Source organism: Orbicella franksi, chromosome 4, assembly GCF_964199315.1.
Source record: "Orbicella franksi chromosome 4, jaOrbFran1.1, whole genome shotgun sequence".
In the NCBI taxonomy this organism is placed as follows: Eukaryota; Metazoa; Cnidaria; class Anthozoa; order Scleractinia; family Merulinidae; genus Orbicella; species Orbicella franksi.
In genome coordinates, this window is record NC_138148.1 from 15,597,569 (window position 1) to 15,619,997 (window position 22,429).

Sequence of the window (22,429 nt, forward strand, 5' to 3'; positions counted from 1 at the left end):
TTATATTCTGTCCCTTAGGGCTAAATTTAAAAATTCGTGCGGCAAATGCATGCCATCACCACGGTTCAGCGGATTCCTACAAGTGTTAATTTCCCATGCTTCTAAAATACGTCTGTTGCGCCAATTTGTGCTTGTACGTAAAATCTTTGAAGATTCCCAGGAGATGGTGTGGCCCGAGTGTAAACAATGTTCCGCTAAAGCTGAGTTGTGCGAGTGTTTGTTTAGAACCGCTTTTTGATGTTCTTTTAGCCGGGTGGAAAATTTTCGTTTCGTTTCGTTTCCCCGATGTAGCTTTTGTCACAACCTTGACAGGGAATTGAATAAGTTGCGCCACGAGCCTGATCTTACGGGACTGGGTCTTTTGGTTTGGGAGATAAATTGCCGATGGTATGGTGTGGTTTTAAAGCAACTTTGATATTGTAATTTTCCCAAACCAAAAGACCCAGTCCCGAAAGATCAGACTCGTGGCGCAATTTATTCAATACCCTGTCAAGGTTGTGACAAAAGCTACATCGGGGAAACGAAACGAAAATTTTCCACCCGGCTAAAAGAACATCAAAAAGCGGTTCTAAACAAACACTCGCACAACTCAGCTTTAGCGGAACATTGTTTACACTCTGGCCACACCATCTCCTGGGAATCTTCAAAGATTTTACGTACAAACACAAATTGGCGCAACAGACGTATTTTAGAAGCATGGGAAATTAACACTTGTAGGAATCCGCTGAACCGTGGTGATGGCATGCATTTGCCGCACGAATTTTTAAATTTAGCCCTAAGGGACAGAACATAATTAGCTCCCATTTGTCGATTTCCATAGTATAAGAACGTGCTTTTTTAACAAATTCCTTGTCACTTTCCCCTGATGAAGACTGAAATTTTAGCCGAAACGTTGGGACTTTTACAAAAAATTTTTACTAACATTTTTACATTTTTGAAACCAGCGTAACGTTTTTCAATCATGAATCAACCACCTGGTTACAGGACCATACGTTCGCAATGTTCTAACATGGCTACGAGGCTTTCAAGACAAACTTCTATGTTTGGTGGTTTGTTTTTTGTATCCAAGTCTCTGTTAGGAATTGAAAGACAAAGAAAACTTAAAAATTTGCAATCAGAGATTTTGACCCGAAAGCGTCGGATCGATGTTAGAATATTGATATATCGAACGAGGCCTATTCGACAAGGCTGTAGGAATTTATCGAATTTATTCGTCAATTTCAGAGGATTTTTTTTCTTGTGTCTCCCTGCTGTATTTAGGTCTGGTTCAGTTAGCACTCGTAATGGCCAAAGTAGGAACATTTGTGGTCAAAAGGAACCATTTGCAATTCTTATTCTGGGAGGCTATGCCCGAGTCAGATTTAACGTGTACCATCATTATTATTATCACACAACATTGAAGGCTTTGTATTTTGTGAGGAACAACACAGGTATAGATGGTAAGTTAACCGTTAGGCTAATAATATAATAGTGGTAAGACATGTCGGTTGATAGCTAACACCATCATTTGTAAGGAAATGAGCCTGTTCCAGAAGCAATTCAGGATCAATATAATTTCCACGAGAGGCGTCATAAGTGCAAACTGGAAAAGTCCGGTTAATTCACAAGTTAAATTAAGCCCTAACTGTTTGAACTGTGCATATATCAGCTGAAGCTTATAACCTGTGTTTTGAACTAAAAGGTTGTGGTCAAATTACCTCCTTACACAAACGTGTTTTATATTTGTTGATTTTCTAGCTTCATATCAACATGACTGGAATGTTACAGTCGGCAATATCAGTTCTACAACAGTCAATGTCAGTTGGTTGCCTTTGAATATCAGCAGCTTAAATTCCGCTGACATATATGGTTATGTAGCTGTTTGCATACGCAGAGGTAGCAGTGAAATTCTTCTGTTGAGTGTGGAAAATGCTTTATCTTCCAATACCATGGTGCGCAATCTGAAACCCTACAGCAATTACGAAGTCAAGGTTGTTGCTCTCCTCAAAGATCGAGTAACTAATGTAACAACACTGAAAAGCAGCGAGAAAACTGACATACGTACGAAAGAGGGCGGTATGTACACGTATTTGAATTGTAACTTATGTTTAAACTGCGAGTAGATCCTGTTTTCTTGTAAAAGCGGTGAGCACGAAGTGAGAAAATCTGAAGATAAAGAGGGCAATCGGGAAAAATATTTCAGCAATAGACCACTATTTCGATGAGTTTTTCCGGCGTAAGAAACCCACGCATGATGTTGGAAGAACACGAGAAAAGCTTGTAAGCTTTTTATTGGGTTTTTAACGGAGTTGCAGGCTTTCCCCGCCTTGGTACCTTCGAAAGCCCACGTCCTAACCACGTTAATAACCTCCTGAGAAATTGAAAACCACTTAATCATTTGTTTTCTTTTAAGCTGGTTTTAAAATTCTTTATTTTTTTTCTAAGAACTAGGTCTTAGCATACTGAAGATAATTAAAAAAAAAATAGGATCTCTTAGCAAGTTTTAAGTTAAAATAAAGGTTAGATAGGTTACACTGTTGCTTCGCTTTAAAATATTATTTTAACACCAACTAATATAGGCTGGTAGCACATGTATCGATCAATCAACCTACAAGTGTTGCTTATTCGACCACTTACCTTAATTAATCCATGGTGTCTATTGAGAATTTTGTGGCGAAACGCTCATCACCCCCTTAATTACAAACTATTGTTTTTCTTTTTTTTAATAAGACAGCTTTGTGTTTCACAATTGCATCAAACGGAAGTTTTCTTTGTCGTTTAGTTCCCGGTTATGTTCCATGGGTGTATGGATACGATCATGGTCCCAACTCTCTTGAGATTAACTGGTCTCCAATACCTGAAGAAGATACTCATGGAGTTCTTCTTGGCTACGTCGTGTATTATAGACGTTATGGTTCCTACGAGAACTTCACCACTGTCAAAGTGAACGCAAGTACCCGAGTATTGAGGATTACAGGTCTCTTGGAGGCCACGACTTATGAAATTAAAGTTGCAGGTCGTACACCTTCTGGAGAGGGTCCTTTGCGTACCACATATGCGAGCACGGGTTGGTAGCTAACTGTCGTGTTTAATAATGAAGGATTTCCTAAAAAGCAGTCTTAAAGCACTTAAACGGTTTGTTTTTCTCATCCAATGAAAAACTAGAAGCTTGATGTGTTTATACTGATTGTCACAAGTTTATTAACTTAGCTATTGCGAAATACCACACTACAGGTTTAGTTAAATAGGGAAATTTGGTGCATTTTTTGGCGCGCTTTGATCTTAGCCAATTTTGTGGGATTTCTCGCCGAAATTTGTGATAAAACACCGCGGTTTTGTGTAACCTGAAGTATCTTTTAAGAAATTAATCAATCAATTAGGCACAACAATCCTGTGAGAACAAGCACTTACTTCAAATGTTCAAGTAGTATTAATTTATAGTCTCACCCAAAAGGCTTGATTTAATTAAGGTGTCTGGATACAGTTTTTACTGGACCATTCCAAACATTAACGATGAGCTTTGTACCTGTCGTCCCTGGGTCGGATCGATATAAAAATTACGCCTCGTATTGGAAATAGATTGAAGTTTGGTATAATATATTTTTGTGGCAATCGATATTTCCATGGAAACAATAATATAAGAAAAAATGAAAATAAGTAAGAGATGAATTTTGCATTGGATTAATATATTAACAATGGTGTATGGCAAACTTACTGTGATTGATTCTTTAGTAGCTTTTCTTTAGTGATTTAAGAGTAACATCTGTCACCTATTGTGTACTAAATCGTTACTTTAATAATTGTCTAAATTATAATTTTATTTCATTTTCAAACATAGCTGTTGTGAAAATACCTGCAATACTTTCCTTTGACCTTTATCTGTAGCTTGGTTTGACGTTTTTTCTCTTAGCAGCTAGTGAAAAGGTAGATAATATCAACTTACAATACTAAATTTGCATTAAACGTGTGTATCAAGGACTTAGTGCGTTTCTCAAAGTGTACGCAAATTGATCTACAATTTTTTAAAAAATTGTTTTACCAGCAAGGAATACGTGAGAAACGTTCTTTTAATTTCTGTACTTTCAATTAAAGCTTGTGCAGGGAACTTCAGTGGTATTACAGGTGAAATCAATATAACAAGCAGCTCATACTATTCAGGACATTGTTACTTGGAACTCCATTCACCGTTAGTGAACTCAAGCATACTTCTGGTTGTTCAACGTTTCCAGATGCAGTATTGCTGGTAAGAATTTTCAATTATTCCATTATTTTTATGAGCCTACTTCCACGCTGTATTGCCACTCAAACAAGAAGTGCAGCTCTTTTTTCAAAGGGTGTCTTTTTCACTCATATGATCATTTTTTTTTTTTTTATATCTGGTGATAAAGCATAGGATTTTGCCTTTACTCTGAACGTACAATTCGTTAATAAACCAATATCGTTGCTGGTTTAACGAGACTTTTTGCAATTTTTTGCGGGGCAACGAATGTTGTAAATTTGTTTTTCGCCTCGTTACCTGCGGACTGTCTGTGCCTCACTTTCTCAGAATTATCTGCCGTCGTTCATTATTTATGGTTGAAAATTACGGTGAGGACACTCGAACCATGACCACGTAGACTTTTTTGGTGCGTTTCTTTTCATCATCCAATGAGAGCTCTTTATTTAGACAAAAGGATTCGCGTTTTTTAGGCGCTGTCCAATCACAGCGATGGCGGGAAAATATAATGTAGGCGTTGTTTCATGGCTGCGTCTCGACTACATTTTCGAACGTAAAATGCCTACTTGACTACTAACTATGCTGGTAAGAACAATTTTTATCCCTAACTTCAAGTAATCTGTCAAGTTTTTGACGGTGCTTACCTTTTTTTTAATCCTTGTTCGGCGAAGGTGAATGTAAATTCGCTGTCAATAGACAGCAAGGGATAGCCGACAATGGTAAATTTCTTCCACAAGTGTATCGGGGAAGAGTGCTTGAGCCACACTATCAAGGGTTTTCGCGAGACAAATTGCACAATATGTAAATAAAGTCATTTAATTCTATGAAGAGAACAATTCGTCCGTAGCTTGACCACGGAAAACGCCGGTTCTAATTACAACGTCGGCAGATGCTGTTGAATATTTATTATGTCAACCAAGTATGTATACAAGTGAGCTTCAACAGCGTTTGTTATTAGATGGAATTTCTCCCTCTGGTCATTTACCATCACAGCCTGCAATAAAAAATTGCATCCGGGAAGACTGCAGAATAACAAAGGAAAAGGTTTCCCAAGTACCCAAAGAATCGTTATCTCAAGCAAATACGGAATACACCGATTATTTTCTTGACCAAATTGGACAAAGTGACTAAACGAAACTTCAGTTTTTTGACGAATGTAGTGTTATTGTAACGTCAGGAAATAGGGTCTTTGGCAATTCATATATCGGCGAACTCAGCGATATGCCTCAAACGCAAACTATAGGCTGAACTTGCTTCATTCCCAACCGGAGTAGATTACTTTGATATTTTGAGAGACCCTTCTAATGGAATGGAGCTGCTGAATTTCTTCAATGAAACTCCTTCAGTTGTTCAGTTCAGCATGTATTGTCTTTGTTTCCTCGTATCAGTGAAAGATTCACTCGCTTACTCTCAGTGTACAACTCGAAATAGCCTACAATCAAAATCTGTGACTTGCGATCACACGTGTTTTTCGACGAACAAGACACACCATAATATAATATTACAACAATAACTCAACAATGTCCGGGGAGGGGTGGCTAAGTTATATGTCCAGTCTCTTAGGAACTCGTATGACTCTTCCACTGCGGGTTCGGGCCTGAACACAGAGAATAGGTTAGATGGTTCAACAATTGTCGAGAAAGGCGACGTTGTCATTATGGACAGCTGCGGATCTCACCACGGACAATTCGCGGAGGCCGTATTACGACATATTCCTCAAGAACATGGCGTTGACCTCATTTTCCGGCCCGTTTACTCACCCCACTTGAATATTTGAGAATTGTGTTTTCACCAGATAATGTGCCACTTCAAACAAAACACATCTTTTGACTGCGAATGAAACTTAAATGGCGATAAGCGAAGCTGTATCGAAAATAACTCCCGCAAATTCAATTTCATACTTCAGAAACTGCGGCTACTTCTGATTGACAGTTGTTCGATTTATGTTCACTGCTATTCTCATCTCAGCCATGAGAACAAAATAAGCTCGCTCTTGCTGCTAAAAACTGTAAATTGTCTTTACTGACAAGCAGGTAATATTGAAAATAAAACGTTTTGCTGGATGGATACTATGAAACTGTCTTACTGTGAAATTGTTATCTTAGAACAAGGCCAGGGTGAATCTTGAACAATCATTTTTAAACACACAAAAATCAGTGCAAGAGTATTTGCACTTGTAATTATGTCATTATGAAGTCGGAATGAAACTAAAGACAAGAAACGAAAATAGAAGCACAACATAAACATATCAAAAGTGCAGTGTACTGCGGCTTAAAAGGAGAAAAGTACAACTTAGATACAAGTGTGATCAACATTTGCATGTAATCGTTGGTTTCATGTTCACTGCACTCAGAGAGGATCAACAATTCCATGTTTATACTCGTCTATAATAATCTCCAATCGCAAGTTTCCTCCAATAAACTTTATTTTTTAGCGCTCGCTGTAGAATCATCAAGTCTCTATCCAAGGAAGAACTATCTACGTACTTAGCGGGCTTTTGTTTTCTAAGACGTGCACGCATGATAGCAAAGAAACCAAGAGATTATCAGGGTAAGAGAGTGAATCTTTCATATAGGCCTTATAGCCATTTCACTCAGTTCTTCCGAGGATATTACTCGCGCGTTGCGTGGATGTTTTCGTGGAAGATCTGTTTATGTCGTTTTGTTTCGTTTCAAAGCAAAGAAAAACCTCTAACGCTGTGGGAATGTCTTCTTGGACATTTTCATTCCAAGCAAGGTAGCTTCGGCTCTCGGTATGTTTTAATACATTAATTACTAAACTTTAATAGGAGTTTGAATAAGAGATGGATGTCCCCTGCACAGACAATAACAACTGAATGAACGACAGAGAAATGTTAAGACAAACGAGTGCAAAGCAAGCAAACGCCGAAACACAGGCTAGGCAGCCGAACAAACAGAGGGTCGAAAGTGCAGGCAGACGCTCGCTGCCCAAGTAACAAAAAGCAGTTCAAACAGCAACGGCAACAACGCCGAAGGCAACGTCGATTAAAAAACCCGACTTATTATTTAACCTACGCATCTCGCGAGAATTTAGATTCATTCAGTTTGTCTATACTGTCAGAAATACTCCAAACAGAATATGTAAGACAGCGTCAAAATTTGAAAAAGAAATTTTAAAAATTGGCCGTCGTATAGTTCACGTTCTCTCGAATATGAAGAATGTTGCTATTTCAAGTTGTTGTTTTGTGACCTTTTGCAAACAACGGCCAAAAAATTAACAAAGAATTATAACGCACGCTTACACAGCCATTGTACTCGTTGCCGTTGGCGTTAAAGTTTGGTTAATTTAACTCCCTAAAACCGAATAAATGGCCAAGTAATAAACAGCCAAACGAGCACAAGCCCGGTCGAACGAAAAAACGGCTGAGAGCTCAGAAAATATCTCTGCTGTGAAACGAAATCAAAACATATACAATAACTTTCCAGCCATTTTGTCTCAGGTAATTTCGAGAAAGTCGCTTCGGCTGTCCACGCATCGCGCGAGTAACATCCTCTGAAGAACTGGGTACCATGTCTAAAAATAACTCAAGATGGATCACCTTGGGTATAAGACCTATATGGGGGATTCACTCTCTTACCTTGATAATCTCTTGAAAGAAACTTGATTTAGCTCGTAGGCGGTAAGTGGCAAATACGTCTAGGTCACTTTTAGCTTTCGTAAACTTTTGTTCAAGTTCTTTAAGTTTACGCTGTAAAATGCGAATATCGGCCAACAGTTCTGGGTGCTTGTCCTTTAGCTTACAAGTGGTGACATCGTTACAAGGAATTTTCTTACAATTTGCTCTGTTGTGGCCAGACGCATGGCAAATAGCACACACTTTTCAGCGCCTCTCATGAACATTTGGTAAATGTTCCAGGGCGTTTTTTGTTTCCCCTGTAGGTGACTCTTGGCGCTTTCAACTTGCACTTCTAGTAGCTTTGGATTTTCTAACAGTTCTGCAGCTCTTCGGTCCAATTGACTTTGAATCGTTTGAGGGCCTTGGTTTAAAGTAGTCGCGCTCATTTTAAGACTTACGCTGGCTGCAGCTTCAGGTGACCGTTGCTGGGGCGCACTGGTTGTACTTGGAGTCATATTCAGTCGCTTTGGCTCAAGGTGGTTCAAGTTGAACTGACAGCCACTCTCTGTTTTTATGCTACTTCAGTTCAGCCTCCAAAACAAGTCTTTTCCCCAGTAAAAACTTATCGCGAGACAAAAGGAACGAGTCCAAATCCTCTGATTTGACGTATACCAGTGATCTTCGTGAGCTAAAACTCCTGCTTTCGAACTGCACGGACAGTCTCTCTAACTTCATTCCTGGAAGATAACGATTTCAGCCAGACGTACACTTCACTTTTGTCAGCCATGATAGCTCAATGTTTACTCTGACTTCTGACTCCGACCTCGTGATTGGAAGATACCAAAAAAGCGGGAAAAGGTGTTCATGGTTCGAGTGTCCTCGCTGTAAAGACGTAACGTGTCACAAATCCTGTCAAAATAGGCTACGTTCGCAATGTTCTAACATGGCTACGAGGCTTTCAAGACAAACTTCTATGTTTGGTGGTTTGTTTTTTGCATCCAAGTCTCTGTTAGGAATTGAAAGACAAAGAAAACTCAAAAAATTTACAATCAGAGATTTTGACCCGAAAGCGTCGGATCGATGTTAGAATATTGATATATCGAACGTGGCCTATTCGACAAGGCTGTAGGAATTTATTGAATTTATTCATCAATTTCAGAAGACTTTTGTTGTGTCTCTTTGCTGTATTTAGGTCTGGTTCAGTTAGCACTCGTAATGGCCAAAGTAGGAACATTTGTGGTCAGAAGGAACCATTTGCAATTCTTATTCAGGGAGGCTATGCACAAGTCAGTTTTTACGTGTACCATTATCATCATTATTATCATACAACATTGAAGGCTTTGTATTTTGTGAAAAGCAACACAGGCATAGATGGTGAGTTAACCGTTAGGCTGATAATATAATAGTGGTAAGACATGTCGGTTGATAGCTAACACCAACATTTGTAAGGAAACGAGCCTGTTCCAGAAGCAATTAAGGATCAATTTCCACGAGAGGCGTCATAAGTGCAAACTGGAAAAGGTCCGGTTAATTCACAAGTTAAATTAAGCCCTAACTGTTTGAACTGTGCATATATCAGCCGAAGGTTATAGTGTTTTGAACTAAAAAGTTGTGGTCAAATTTTTTCCTTACACTAACAACGTGTTTTATATTTGTTGATTTTCTAGCTTCATACCAACGTGACTGGAATGTCACAGTCGGCAATATCAGTTCTACAACAGTCAATGTCAGTTGGTTGCCTTTGAATACCAGCAGCTTAAATTCCACTGACATATATGGTTATGTAGCTGTTTGCTCACACAGTGTTGGCAGTGACATTCTTCTGTTGAGTGTAGAAAATGCTTCATCTTCAAATACCATGGTGCGCAATCTGAAATCCTACAAGAAGTACAAAGTCAAGGTCGTTGCTCTTCTCAAAGATAAAGTGACTGGTGTAATAACCTTGAAAAGCAGCGAGGAAACTGACATTCGCACCAAAGAGGGGGGTACGTAATTTTAATATTGCCAAGTTATTTTATTTTTAAAATTGTGGGTACAAGTAATTCTTATTTTTCTCTGAAGAACGGTAAGTGAAAAACACGGGAAGAAAAAGGTGCAATTGGCAAAAATATGATACTTTACTGAACTGAAAGAATTATTATTTATGCCCTGAAAGGGATTTGAACACACGTTCCAGGCCCTATTAATCAGTCGGAGGGATCACCACTACGCTATCAGGACTAATATAATATGCTTGAAACACGACTAATTGTTAAAAGTACTCAACGGAAAATCCGTGAACCTCCCTGGCAATTATTTCATCTTTCAATCGGATGACACTTGATTGACAGTAGTTTTACCATTTTCTAAATTGAGATGAATCACGAAGATTTCAGAATGAGAACAACTTCAGTCGTTTTTACTCAGAAAATGTCATTTTCTGAGTATAGATAGGACATTGCCTTTCACTCCTTCGCTCACTCCTTCCTTCCGTCCTTCGATTCCTGTTAACCTTTTAGTAACTCCGCTGACAGGAATATAAAGCGGTGGCCGTCGGTTGCCCCCAAGTCGGAAAAGATTTATTCATCAAGTGATTTGTTTCTGTGGCAATGTTTCTTATTGGTGGATCATTTCTACACGGTCGACAGCGTATATTTTTTAGCTTGAAGTTCTCACTGTTAAACCAATTCAATGCTGTTCAATGGAAGTAGCGCCGCTTCCGTTAAGTTTTCTTCGGGAAGCAAATCGGCTGTGTTTTGGTAAATGTGTTGTTTAAGCATTGGAAAGGCAAGGGCTGTGGTTCGGTAAACTACTTTTTTTTTAGCAAAAAAAAGGATTGGCTAAGCGCGGTAGGGATCGAACTCATATCCTCTCGCTAGTGGGGCGATCACCTACTCCACTGCGCCACATCGACATCCACAGAATATCGGTGAAACATATTCATTATATTGCTTTCTACAAAAACGCTGGTTAGAACACCAAGCGCAAGAGTCGCGCGGAAGTCCTACAAGTCGATGGCTCATCGTTCAATTAAGTCGTTGCTGAGCTCGTTCAAGCGGAGTTGAATTACTGTCTTTCTGGTAATGTTTCTCATCCGTGCTGATTCGTGGATCTGCTTGGATGTTTAACAATGGCGTCCGGCATTCGTCACTCAATGGAGCTGGAGTAGCGGGAGACTGTACATTTCGATGTAAGCTTAATTTCGAACGACTACGTTCGGACATAAGTTATGAATGGACTCCGATCCAGTTATTTAATTTATACAAAAACTCTGTTCTCAGCCTTTCATGAATCATTATGCGACTTCAGTGGCTCACAGCCACTTTGATTCGTAAATTGTTTAGACGGTACAGAAAGTATGTTTTGTGTTTGTGTGTTTTTTTTTTAACTTGACTTTTTATAATTCATTTTCTGATTTCAGCGGCTCACAGCCACTTTGATTATAGAAAGTAGCATTTGTATGCTGGCAAATTTAATTAGTAGACAGATTTTTGAGCGACGAAGCCGTGAGGCGCAGAGGTACCGTATAAAAACACTCGCAACCTCCAGTCATTAATCATTTTATTCTTCTGCCGAACTTGAAAATGACTGTTGATCAGTCGAGGCGTCGTCCTTTTATAGTGTTAGTTTTGATCACGAGAGATCTGTTTTACCAGTTTAAAGCTACAGGACATTTTACATACCGTAAAGTTTCAAAAGCTACGGTGCTCGTTACATTCGCACTAAGGAACGTTTTGCTGGTGCTATTTTTGGGGGGTCGCGACTTACGGGAGCATACACCTTTCGGGTAGCTATATACCTGTGTGTAGGTCGATCCATGTCTAAAAGAAAAAATTCTCATACTTCTTTACGAAAGCAATCAGTCTTCTTTTTAAAAAAGAAGTATAACGTTTGAAAACTCGTACTCCGTTCTTAATCTCGTACCTAAAGGTCCTTAATATATTGCCTGTGAAATAACTGATATTTAAACAAATCCGTCCAGTGCGCCTGTTTCTTAATTCAAGTTTCGTTTCACGTCGCTACCTCGCTACTTTCGTAGCGTCGTTGCCAAGGGTCGCTACTTTCGGGATTCGCTAACAAGAGGAAATTTTTTTTCGCTACACGTGCTTTCTGGCAGGCATTACTTTCTGGAAGTCATTACTTTTTGAACTTATAGAATATGAGAGAAATGAATGCAGGAAATATTATACTTGCCAAGCGACAGCTTTTGCTCTATGAAAGTCGGAAACCGTTCGCCGTATCAGCCATCCCAGTGGGACAGTTTGTCTATTCTGCGCCCATTAACGATGGGTTAAGTACCCCACTGTTATGGTAATGGATCTCGAAAAATCTTTGGTGTATTCAGAAACTGTTACCGTCATTATCCTGAAATGCCCACGTAGGATCATTTTTTGATGGATATGATAAAGCTTATTGTGTCAAAATTGATCCAAATTTGATTTGATTGAAAAAATGTAATTTAATTTACCCTCATAGATGTTTTATTTCAATAGATCGTAAAGCGCGTTTACAAACATTTCCCAGCTGAATATCTCTTTCCTTATTTCTGGAGTATATTGCTAAATGAAAATATCATCAAATATACAAACAAATTGCGTAAATAATTCGCAGAGCAAATATATTAAAATTAGAAGTACATGACTGAAAGGATAGAAGTGTATTACAGTTCAATCTATTTTCCTTCCCCACTTTTTTCATTTCTTCTTAATGAAGCAAGTTTATAGCAAGCTAGCGGTCATACATATTTCAAAACATGACGTATCAGCCAGGACACTGTCCCTTATTAAACAGTCTAGAGCTACGTTTAACTGTAGCAGGCAGAATCCCTTTTACAGCGGAAATTATTCCTGGTCGTACTACTGTCAAAAACTTGGTATTTTTGACTTAGTTTTACATTCCTTAGCTTACAGTGTTTTGCGCCAGGACATTCCAAACAACCAATCAAATTTGCGAAGCTCCAGGTCCCGAGAGGGCCGCCAACCGGAGCACCATACTCATGAGAACCCATGAATTGCTTTTCTCACGGTCATCATAGCCAGCGGTATTGCTTGCGCGTGCGTACGCACGCAACATGGCGGCCACACTTCAGTTAATAGGTCGACTGGAACATGCAGCCTCAGTTTAAAGCGTACATCTTTTTTATTGGACATCAATGTCATGTTATGGTCAATTGACACCTATCAAAACAAGGTATCTGGTGACGAGTATCATTTGTCCATATTGCGGGCTTAGGTTTAGAGTTCATCGAGGTCACTTGTTTTTTTTTTGTTAAGTTGGTAATGGTTTTCGATTGGATCGTAGACTCAAGTCAGGTTAAATTTTTGTAATCAGGAGCTCCGTTTTTAGGCTTGGCTAAATCTATATTTTATTTCAAGTTAATCGAATATTGTATGACTAAAGGTTTTCATGTCAGTACTTTTTTAACTAACTGCACCGCTTATAATTCTTTTGCAGTGCCCGCAGCAGCACCTCGGCTTGAAACCGTTGTGACCGTGGATAATCAGAGAGCTCTTGTAAGCTGGTTTGCATTGCCACAAGATGATTTCGGGGCATTATTTCTTCGAGGTTACAGAGTGTATTACTTATCTTACACAAACTATCAAACTAGAAATGTCACTGTGCGACCAGACCAGCTTCAGGTTGAATTGACTGACTTAGATCCAGGCACTTGGTATAGAATATGGATAGCCGCATTTACAACTATGGGAGAAGGTCCACAGTCGAATACCTATTGGATCAAAACTTGTAAGTGAAGTCCAGCCAGTTTTTTTTGTACATTTGTCTTCGATTTTCGGTTTAATTTCTGAGGCGTTCATAGAAAATAGCTGGTTGTTTTTATTATTTTTTGAGGACCAAGATAGCTTTGTTTTGCTTTTTGAAATACATTTTTTGTGGTTTAAGTGTGTGAATGGTCAATTTCTAAACGGTCTGGCGAAATTGTCTCTCCTGGATTCCCGTACCACGTTGAAGCTAGTGACTGTGCGTGGACTTACTCTGCTCCCGACAACTTCACGATACTTCTGATCACGTTCACAAGTTTTAATTTACCTTCTTCGTGGAAGTGCAGGTACTGTAAGAAAATTTCCATTCTTGTAAATTTTGATTGTCTTCTTGTTGACACGAACCAAAGCATGTGGTATGAATTGAAACAAGCAAGTTGGAAGGTTAAATATTGTCTTGGAGGCTAAAATTTTATATATGCATGCAAACAGTTCACCTGTTTCAATGAAACCATTCATTTGCTGCTCCTTGTTTGAACAGGAATAGATCCACTGTACTCATTTTCGGCAAGGCGGCAGAGTGGCCTAGTTTCTTCCAAATAAAAAAAAATACATTATCTAAATTTGACTTTTTCCTAGAATCTTGTTCGTTCAGATAATCGAGTTTACATGGCTCTCAGCTTTAGCTTGGAAACTCCAAGTTGTCGGTGTGAATGGGAAATTCACTCGATACTTTCTTCGCTCCTTCGCTTCCTCTTAACAATCTAAATAAAGTGCAAAGCCGTGAACGAAGATCGTGCTTGATCGAACGTTGGATCTCACAGTAGATCTAATTGGCCAAACTTGAAAGGTAACTGAACGATGATAAGTCAAAGACTACTGCAAGGCTGACACAAAGTTATCTATTTCAAACGCCAGACCAGCCATCTTCAGGTTTAGACGTTTCTAAATTATGAAAATGGAATTGCAATATTATATTATGGTGGATGTCGCAACACATACATACCTCTTACAAGAGTTCGAGGGCCGTACTGTAAGTTACGGACCGAGTATTTTTCCTATCGATTTACGGCCTGGGGCAGCATTTCAAGACCTCAGTCACAGTTTTTCACTCTAAGGACCTCCCAGCTGGCCAATAACATACAGGTATATATCTCTACTGTGTGTCTGACGGGTTCGGGAACGATTTCTATTCACTCGGAACGGCTTCAAATTTCTGACGCACCTCGAAAGCAAAACGAGTCGATTTGAAATCGATGCTAAGTGACTCGTAAGTCGTTAGCAGGTTTTAATGCATAATTTCACGAAACATTTTGGCAACAAAAACAGCTTAAAATTTTAGCGGACCGTAAAGTAGAATACGACCCGCTAAACTGACCATTCATTAGCTAAGAATAGCTAACTTAGCTTTGGTGATCGGCGGATAAGAAGCCGTAATTTCTTTGTGATAACGTCTCGGATAAGGGTTACCGATAACTTCATGAATGTTTTTAACGGTGCCGCATCTCCTTATGTATTCTATTACTGTTACGTTTTGCACTATTTCTTAATAATGCCTCGATAATTAAATAATATACGACCGACGGATTACAAACCACTGTTTACCGACAATCCATTTCCAAGTTGATTGGCTCATAGCCACAGTAATTACTATATTTTGAGTGAACATAAGTCTGTCCTCTTTTTTATGTAGTGAAGTTGAAACTGTTTGTTTTGTTCCCACAGTCGTTTTTATCTTGACATCAAGAAAGGACAGGAAGTAGATAGGATATGCGGCTCAAGGACGGGATTATCGATTCTATCGGATGGTTCGTCCCTGTTGCTGCGTTACCACTCGGATCGTTTTACAAATATGGCACCCGGCTTCCAAGCCCAATATTACATGCTTAACGGCTCATTAACCAAAGGTAAGTCCCCCAAATCTCTGATAACCTGAGTAGAAAATCAGTAATCAATCACTTTTCATTACAATATCAGAGATCTGCCCGCGGAATTGTAAGCGTTTTAAACTGTTACTGCCTAAATGGAGACAAAAAGAATGACGGACTGGGTAACACTGATTGATCCTTTTTATTTATTTAGAGCATGCAATCATTTGCAGTATTTACAACCACCTTTCTATCACATTGTTGTCAAAACCGAATGGGTGTAAATTGTGGTGGAGGATTTCGGTGACAAGGCATTTAGAAAAGCAGATATAAGGGTATTTTAACCTTTAGGGAGTATTTTAAGCTAATTATTTGTGGCAAGCCTTTTTTCAGCAGGACATTCAATAAAAGTGCATGTATGAAAGATCATATAGAGCGGGTTTTAATTGAGTGTCGAGATTAATCAGGCAATTACTTTGGGTTTGGTTTTGGTTTTACTACGATTTGAGATTGGATGAGCAGTATAATTGGTAAGTAATTGGTTTAGTTTTGGTTTTACGACACTCAATTGAAATCGCTCTATTTGAACTGTAGAAAAATATATGAAGACATGATTGATCATCGCAGTCATATACATAGCTTGATCAGCTGTAAAATTAGAGCCTAAAGAGAAATAATTCAGGCTTGAACGGGATTCGAACCTACGACCTCCGCGATACCGGTGCAGTTCTCTACCAACTGAGCTTCCAATCCAACTTGTAGCTGGTCACCTTGTGAGTTCGTAATATACCCGTGATGGCGAAGATATAAGGGAATATATGAAAGATCATATATTTGAACTGCTGAGAAAGATATGAAGACATGATTCATCATCACAGCTATATACACAGCTTGAGAAGTAGTGACACAGTTGTTATGTTCACAGCTGCTCAAACTTTGTATATAAATGCGATGGTCAACCACGTCTTCATAAGATACAATGTTGAAGAACCGAATTATTAACGAATTTACTGTTACCAATGAAAGGGATTGAACTCTAATCGCACAATCAGCTTCTGCGAAAACAGCCCTTGACCGTATTTTGGTTGTAGAGACACGACGACAAGAAGGCTTGCTAAAGAAAACTGATAGTGAAGCTGTGATGTCATTTAATTAAAAGCGCTCAAATTCTTAGAAATAAGCACATTAGGTAATTAAAAGTTATACGTAAGAGAGCATTTTCTTCATTTTTCTAGGTAACCGGAAGTAAATGTCGAAGAGATATACTCGATACGGTAACAGAGGGCTTGCTAGAATATTTCGAGAAGCTAGATCTTTTGGGGATCTTCCAAAAAACTGTGAACCGTTAGTCTTACACTTAGTTCAATGGTAAATTGCCGTGTCAAGTGAAAGATAATATTATAGGCAATGCAAGTATCATATCTAGAAATAGTAATACCCTTAAGATATCTTTCTAACTCGAGTGGACTAAATCTCCACTGTTTGATTTTCTTGTACTACAGCCCCTCAGTTAATTGGTTGGAACATTACTGCCGAGAGCATTACCTCAACAACAATATCAGTAATATGGTCCAGCGTGACACATGCCATATCGGTTCAGGATTTGTTTGTTTTCGTGGCTGTTTGTACTGCTACTGGAATAAATGACACATCGCGTCTAGCTACAGCTAATGTGTCCTCTTCAAATGTACTGGTGGGAACGCTTAAGCCTTATACAGAGTATCAGGTTCAAGTCGTGGCCCTGGTCAAAGGGCAGACCAATCGTACAATTGCAATGAGAAGCAGCAGTGTTGTTCTGCTTCGAACAGAGGAAGATGGTGAGTTTTCACTTATAGTTTAAGAACTAACAACAGCTAAGGCTGAGGCAACATAAATACGTGCGGCCTCAAAGAGTATGGTTCTTGAGCGGTTTTGGTCCAAAAAAGGGTATGTTTTTCACCCTGGATTGGCATTGCGGGTGGGCTCCTGGCAATGCATTGGGTATTTTGTCTATAAGGAACTATTTTTTCTGCATCAACATCGGCAGATTTGTAGTCCTTTTCAAATGTTTACTCAAATGGAAGCCATTTCTTGATAGCTGCGGTTATGTATTAGGACCTTTTACTAATTTTAGAGGTCTGAAATAGGGTATCGATTTTTCGCTCAGGCATGAAAAAGAGTATGGACAATCATAGATTTGGTCTGAAATAGGGTACAAGTTTCAAGGTTCGAGCCACCCATCCCCACCAAGAACTTTGAGGAGTGCCCCCCGGGACGCAAACAAACCTTGCATTAATCTAGTGTTAAACACATTACATACAAAGACAAGAAAAACTGAATCCAGTTCTTTTCACAGTATCTTTACCAAATGTACAAAAGTATGTGTTCTCGAAGCACAACTATATTTAACTTTTGCTTGTAGACCAATGATCGATAGCTACTCTTTTATCCATCCACAGTTCCTTCAAAACCTCCTGATAATATAACTGCTTACAGCACTAGTTCCACTAGTATTGTTATTACATGGTCTCCCATAAGTGTAAAAGACGCAATGGGAAAACTCTTGGGATACCTGGTGCAGTATAAGGAAGCATGGACACCAGAAAGCTATAACAACATTTCTCTCCAGGCGACAGCTGTATCTGCGGTGATTAAAGGGCTGAAAGTGTTAACATTGTACAGGATCCAGATTGCTGGTTTTACTAGTGCTGGCGTTGGAGTTCAAAGTAGGCCACAGTATGCCAAAACAGGTACTATTTAATTTTCAGCGAACCTTATTTATTCAATGTCGAATCCGCCTGGAAATTTAGTTTAAATGCCACTGAGTTATACATTCGAAAATTATAAGCTTGTGGAATTTTTAGCAGCCCATCATCGCAGTTGTGAACGCAACTTAGAGAGTATTAAGGCTTGAATGGAATGTGCGATTCGAACTTTTGACCGTTGTGATACTGATGCATTGCTCTACAAACTGATCTATCGAGTTAACTGAGAGCTGGTTAATTTTTGAGTTCCTAATACACCCATATATGATGAAGACACGCACGAAGTAAATGCATGGCGATGAATGCAATGCAAATGATGCCCTTAGCTTACTCTTTCCAAACGCTCTGTTATCTCAATGATTCTCAAAATTGTTCCCTCACCCAAAAGGCGGAGTATGATGGAGAAAGTCGTATAAAAAGCACTATAACGGGTTTGCTCGCATCTCTAAACCCCGTTCTATGATGTTTTCAGGCTGTCTGTTTTTCGTACCCAACGGGGTATCAGAGTTAACCAGTCCAAACTACCCGAACAAGTATCCCGGTAATTCAAACTGCACCTGGATAATAGGCCAAGGGATGGATTTAACAGAAGCAAAGATCATAGTCCTGTTTGACTACTTTCATACAGAGGGCCTTGGCACTCCTTGCAGGTAATTTTTCGGTCAGTGGATTACGTACCTAAAGAAGTTTTCAAGTTCAATGAGGAGCGCAAAAATGGTTAGACTATTAGAAGCAGTTACTAATGGCATAATCATGATTACTTCAGCGCAGCATATTTTATTAAATTTCATCGACAGGTAATGAAAGTCACATCTTGCACACGGATGTAAGAAGAAAGCAGTTTTGGAACACAACTACGGCGAATTAATGGAGGAATTTTGCTCAAATCATTGTGCTATTGTGTTTTGTTGTTAACAATGATATGAAAGTTCTTCTTTTCGTCCAATTTTGCAGTTCTGATTTCGTTCAAGTAAGTGACAGTTCCCAAAGTTTAAAATGGATATTCTGTGGGAAAATCTCACCGTTTGCAGTTAGCGTCAGTCAAAGTTATGTCACTGTACGCCTGAATTCAGACAATGGAATAGAGGAAAATGGTTTCCACGCTCGTTACCTTGTTGTAAGGAATGCAGTAAATCTGGGTACGAAGTCTAGGTTTGATAGTACTTAAGAGCAGCTTCGCCAAAATATCAACTGGACTTAGAAATAGCGGAAAAATCGAATTGTTAAAACTCGCCCAGAATGAAGCCTTACGGGCACTAGTTTTAAAAATAGTGTTTTAAGTTCGATAAACCAAAATTTATTTTTCATTGAATTTTTTTCGATTCCACAAAACGGCCAAAATCGATTGAAAATGAGAAATATATTCAGAGTCTCGTAAACGGAAATTAAAAATATTTATCACAAACTGATTGCACGTCGTATTTGTTCTTCCTTTCTTGTATGTTTAGAGCTATATAAATCGCGATTTGATAAGAAATAAAATATTTGACGAATTTTCTTAGTTAACCATCATATAAACGATCATATATAGTTAGCTAACGACCCAAGACAGCTAAACGAGAGGTCTACATTTAGCCTATTTTCAAATGCTAAAAGGGCGTTCTGGTAGGCGGCTTTTCTCAAAACGAAATGCGACTTTTAGCTACTTATTTGATCCTGTAAGAACAGTTTCTTGCGATTCACAAGAAAATGTCTCAAAGTAACGAGGCGTTTGCATTTCTTGCAATAATCGGTTTCCTTACGCTTGAGTCAAAGGCCACGTTCTCAGGAGGTAGTGCTGTATTTAGTTCGCTATCGTAGCGCTCGCGATTTTATTTACCAAAAATTTTATTTCACTAATTTGAAAAAGGAACAATGCTCTTTCAGACCAAAGTAGTCGTTTTGGGAAAAGCCGTGTATTAGAAAGCCTTTTTAGCATTTGAAAATGGGCTAAATGTAGACCTCTCGTTTAGCTGTCTTGGGTCGTTAACTAACTATGATCGTTTATATGATGGTTACCCGAGACAACACTCCCCCAGGTTACCCTAGCCGAGGTGACTTTTGTCTCGGGAGGGGCGGGGGGGAGGCAACTCGGGTGGGTGAGTTTTCTCGCCTCGGCAGGTAGGGTAACCCTGGCAGGCGGGAAAACATTTATTCATATAAACACTTTGGCTCGCCTACCTGGGACAACTCTCGGCGTGGCGATTGTCACGAAATGCCTAGATTAAGGATTTAAAGCAGAAATTTATATCAAAGAAGTGAAAATTAACTCGGCAAAACCCACTGTGATCGAATGACCGAGAGAAACTTAAAAAAAGAGGGATATTTTCTAGATTTGATTATTCAATAAGGGTTATGAATAATCAGGCAGGGTCAACTTTTGACTCGCTCTGCAAGGAAACCGTTTTCTCATATAAAGGCTCCATAAAGATGCCTTAGGGGGAGGGTCTTCCTGGGTAACCGAGACCATATAAATGAGGCCTTATTTTCGATCGATTTTGGCTGATTTGGGGCATTAAAATAATTTTTGATTTATCGAACGTAAAAAAAAACAGTGTTTTTGTAACTAGTGCCCGTGGGGCTTCATTCTGGGCGAGTTTGGAGAAAGTTTCACTATTTCTAAGTGTAGTCAATATTTTGGCGAAGCTGCTCTTAAACGCTACTGCATAACAAGCCTTCTAGTGCACATAGTGCGTTAACTCAATCATTTTTATGCTTTAAAAGCCAGTGCAATTAGAGCTTTTTTTTAAAAAAAGGTATCTGAGTCCGCCTGTCGAGATAGGTTCACCAATTTAGTAGCCACCCAATGTGGAATAAACTGACAGTGACTGTTCATGCTGAGTCAACGATCAACGATCAACGATCTCCTCCTTATAAGTTTAGAAGTGAAGAAATTTCCTGAAAAATCGCGAATGAAAGTTCAGTTAATTTACTGATCACATAATGACGGAGATTGGGGACGAGCCAAATACTAAAATGGTTAAGCTAAAAGTTATACCTAGAAAACTGTATTTATAAGGTAATGAAGCATGCGACTTAGCATTTAACCAATGGCACTCAAGCCAGGTTGGCAACGCGGCCACAAAATCGTTGAAACCTTGTGGAAGTCTTTAGAACTTGATTCTGAATCACTGATAGGAAAAACAAACAAAGAAACAAACAACCAAAAAATGGTGAAAATCTTGGACTTTCTCTGAACCTTATTTTCCTTCATTACTGATTATCATTTTTACTTCAGATATTGCAATAAAAGAAGAGAATACCATTTTAGCGACAGTTGAATTAGAATGGCAAGAGCCGTCGCTTAGTACTGGTATTGCGAAGAATTACATTGTGTTGTACAAGCTGTCTCAACCTTCAAAGTATTGGAATGTTGCAAGAACCAACGATACTCAAGTATCCCTCAGGGACATCCAACCCAAGTCAGAATATACCGTCAGGGTGCTTGTCCTCACCACCTCTTACATCACCTACGAGAGCTATACTTTTACCCTAGAAACTGGCACAGGTACGTCAATGCAAAGTTTTATCTTCCGATCATGATTAAGTTAATTTCGATATTGGTTTAAGCCATTGTACTTAACGTCAAAGGAGGGCGCCATTGTCTTTATTGTTAGCATGTTAGTCTCTCTGACTCGCGAAAGTTGGCAAGTGTTCTTGTGCTACCTGCCTTGACAAGACTACTTTTACAGTGTCTCTCATGACCTAGTGGTTTCAATGTAACCGGAAATTTGGCAGGAGAATCTAACAAATTGCTGACGCAGCATCTCACCTGGGATCAATTACAATCCAGTCCAAGAGGTCAATACTAATAATTGTAGTCACCTTATGCCGATGAAACCAGTGAGAAGTAAGGACTGTACCCGCTTGAATTTCTAGTTTTGAGATGAGGGACAATCAAGTCTAAGAGACACAAAGGTTCTTTATTATATCTAGACAAAGGGTGAGTAAAGGTAACAAGGGCAAAATGTGCTGTAATATTTGGAGGGATAATGTGTTGAGTTGCACTTGCGGGAAGTTCTGGTCGAAACTTGAAAGGCTTAGGCGGACTTTTTCAAGCTTGATTGGACAAATTTGAAATGGCGTCGATAGGTGGAACCACCTGCGTTGTGTAAACAAGGTGAAACCGCGATGAATAGCCCATGTACATAGAGAGAAAGCTGTCACAAGAAGATATTTTGAAAAAAATCTATCACAATTGTTTTGTGCCAGTTTTGTTCCGCCAGTTCGTGTCGGCCCTGGGTGCGGTGCCCCCCACGCAGCGAAATGTATTGCCCAGTCGAGCTACTTAGAGTAGCTTGACCTTCTAATCATAGTTGTCTTAAGGAATTTATATTTATATCAAAGTGAGGCATAGAAGGTAGAGT

General features: G+C 39.1%; 1 protein-coding gene across 8 annotated transcripts in view; it reads left to right on the forward strand.

Moving 5' to 3' along the window:
* LOC145484694 (uncharacterized) overlaps positions 1–22,429 on the forward strand; it is a 97,874-nt gene that overhangs the window by 47,201 nt on the left and 28,244 nt on the right. For 5 of the 8 annotated variants that reach the window (XM_081463297.1, XM_081463301.1, XM_081463302.1 and 2 more), the window contains 14 exons: positions 1,261–1,439; positions 1,738–2,055; positions 2,762–3,046; positions 4,072–4,222; positions 8,965–9,146; positions 9,440–9,757; positions 13,206–13,496; positions 13,653–13,818; positions 15,197–15,378; positions 16,842–17,156; positions 17,778–18,068; positions 18,556–18,733; positions 19,038–19,222; positions 21,301–21,570. In XM_081463297.1, the coding sequence (XP_081319423.1) occupies positions 1,261–1,439; positions 1,738–2,055; positions 2,762–3,046; positions 4,072–4,222; positions 8,965–9,146; positions 9,440–9,757; positions 13,206–13,496; positions 13,653–13,818; positions 15,197–15,378; positions 16,842–17,156; positions 17,778–18,068; positions 18,556–18,733; positions 19,038–19,222; positions 21,301–21,570 (3,311 nt within the window). The remainder of the gene's footprint in view (positions 1–1,260; positions 1,440–1,737; positions 2,056–2,761; positions 3,047–4,071; positions 4,223–8,964; positions 9,147–9,439; positions 9,758–13,205; positions 13,497–13,652; positions 13,819–15,196; positions 15,379–16,841; positions 17,157–17,777; positions 18,069–18,555; positions 18,734–19,037; positions 19,223–21,300; positions 21,571–22,429) is intronic. The other 3 variants (XM_081463298.1, XM_081463300.1, XM_081463299.1) reach the window with 3 other exon arrangements.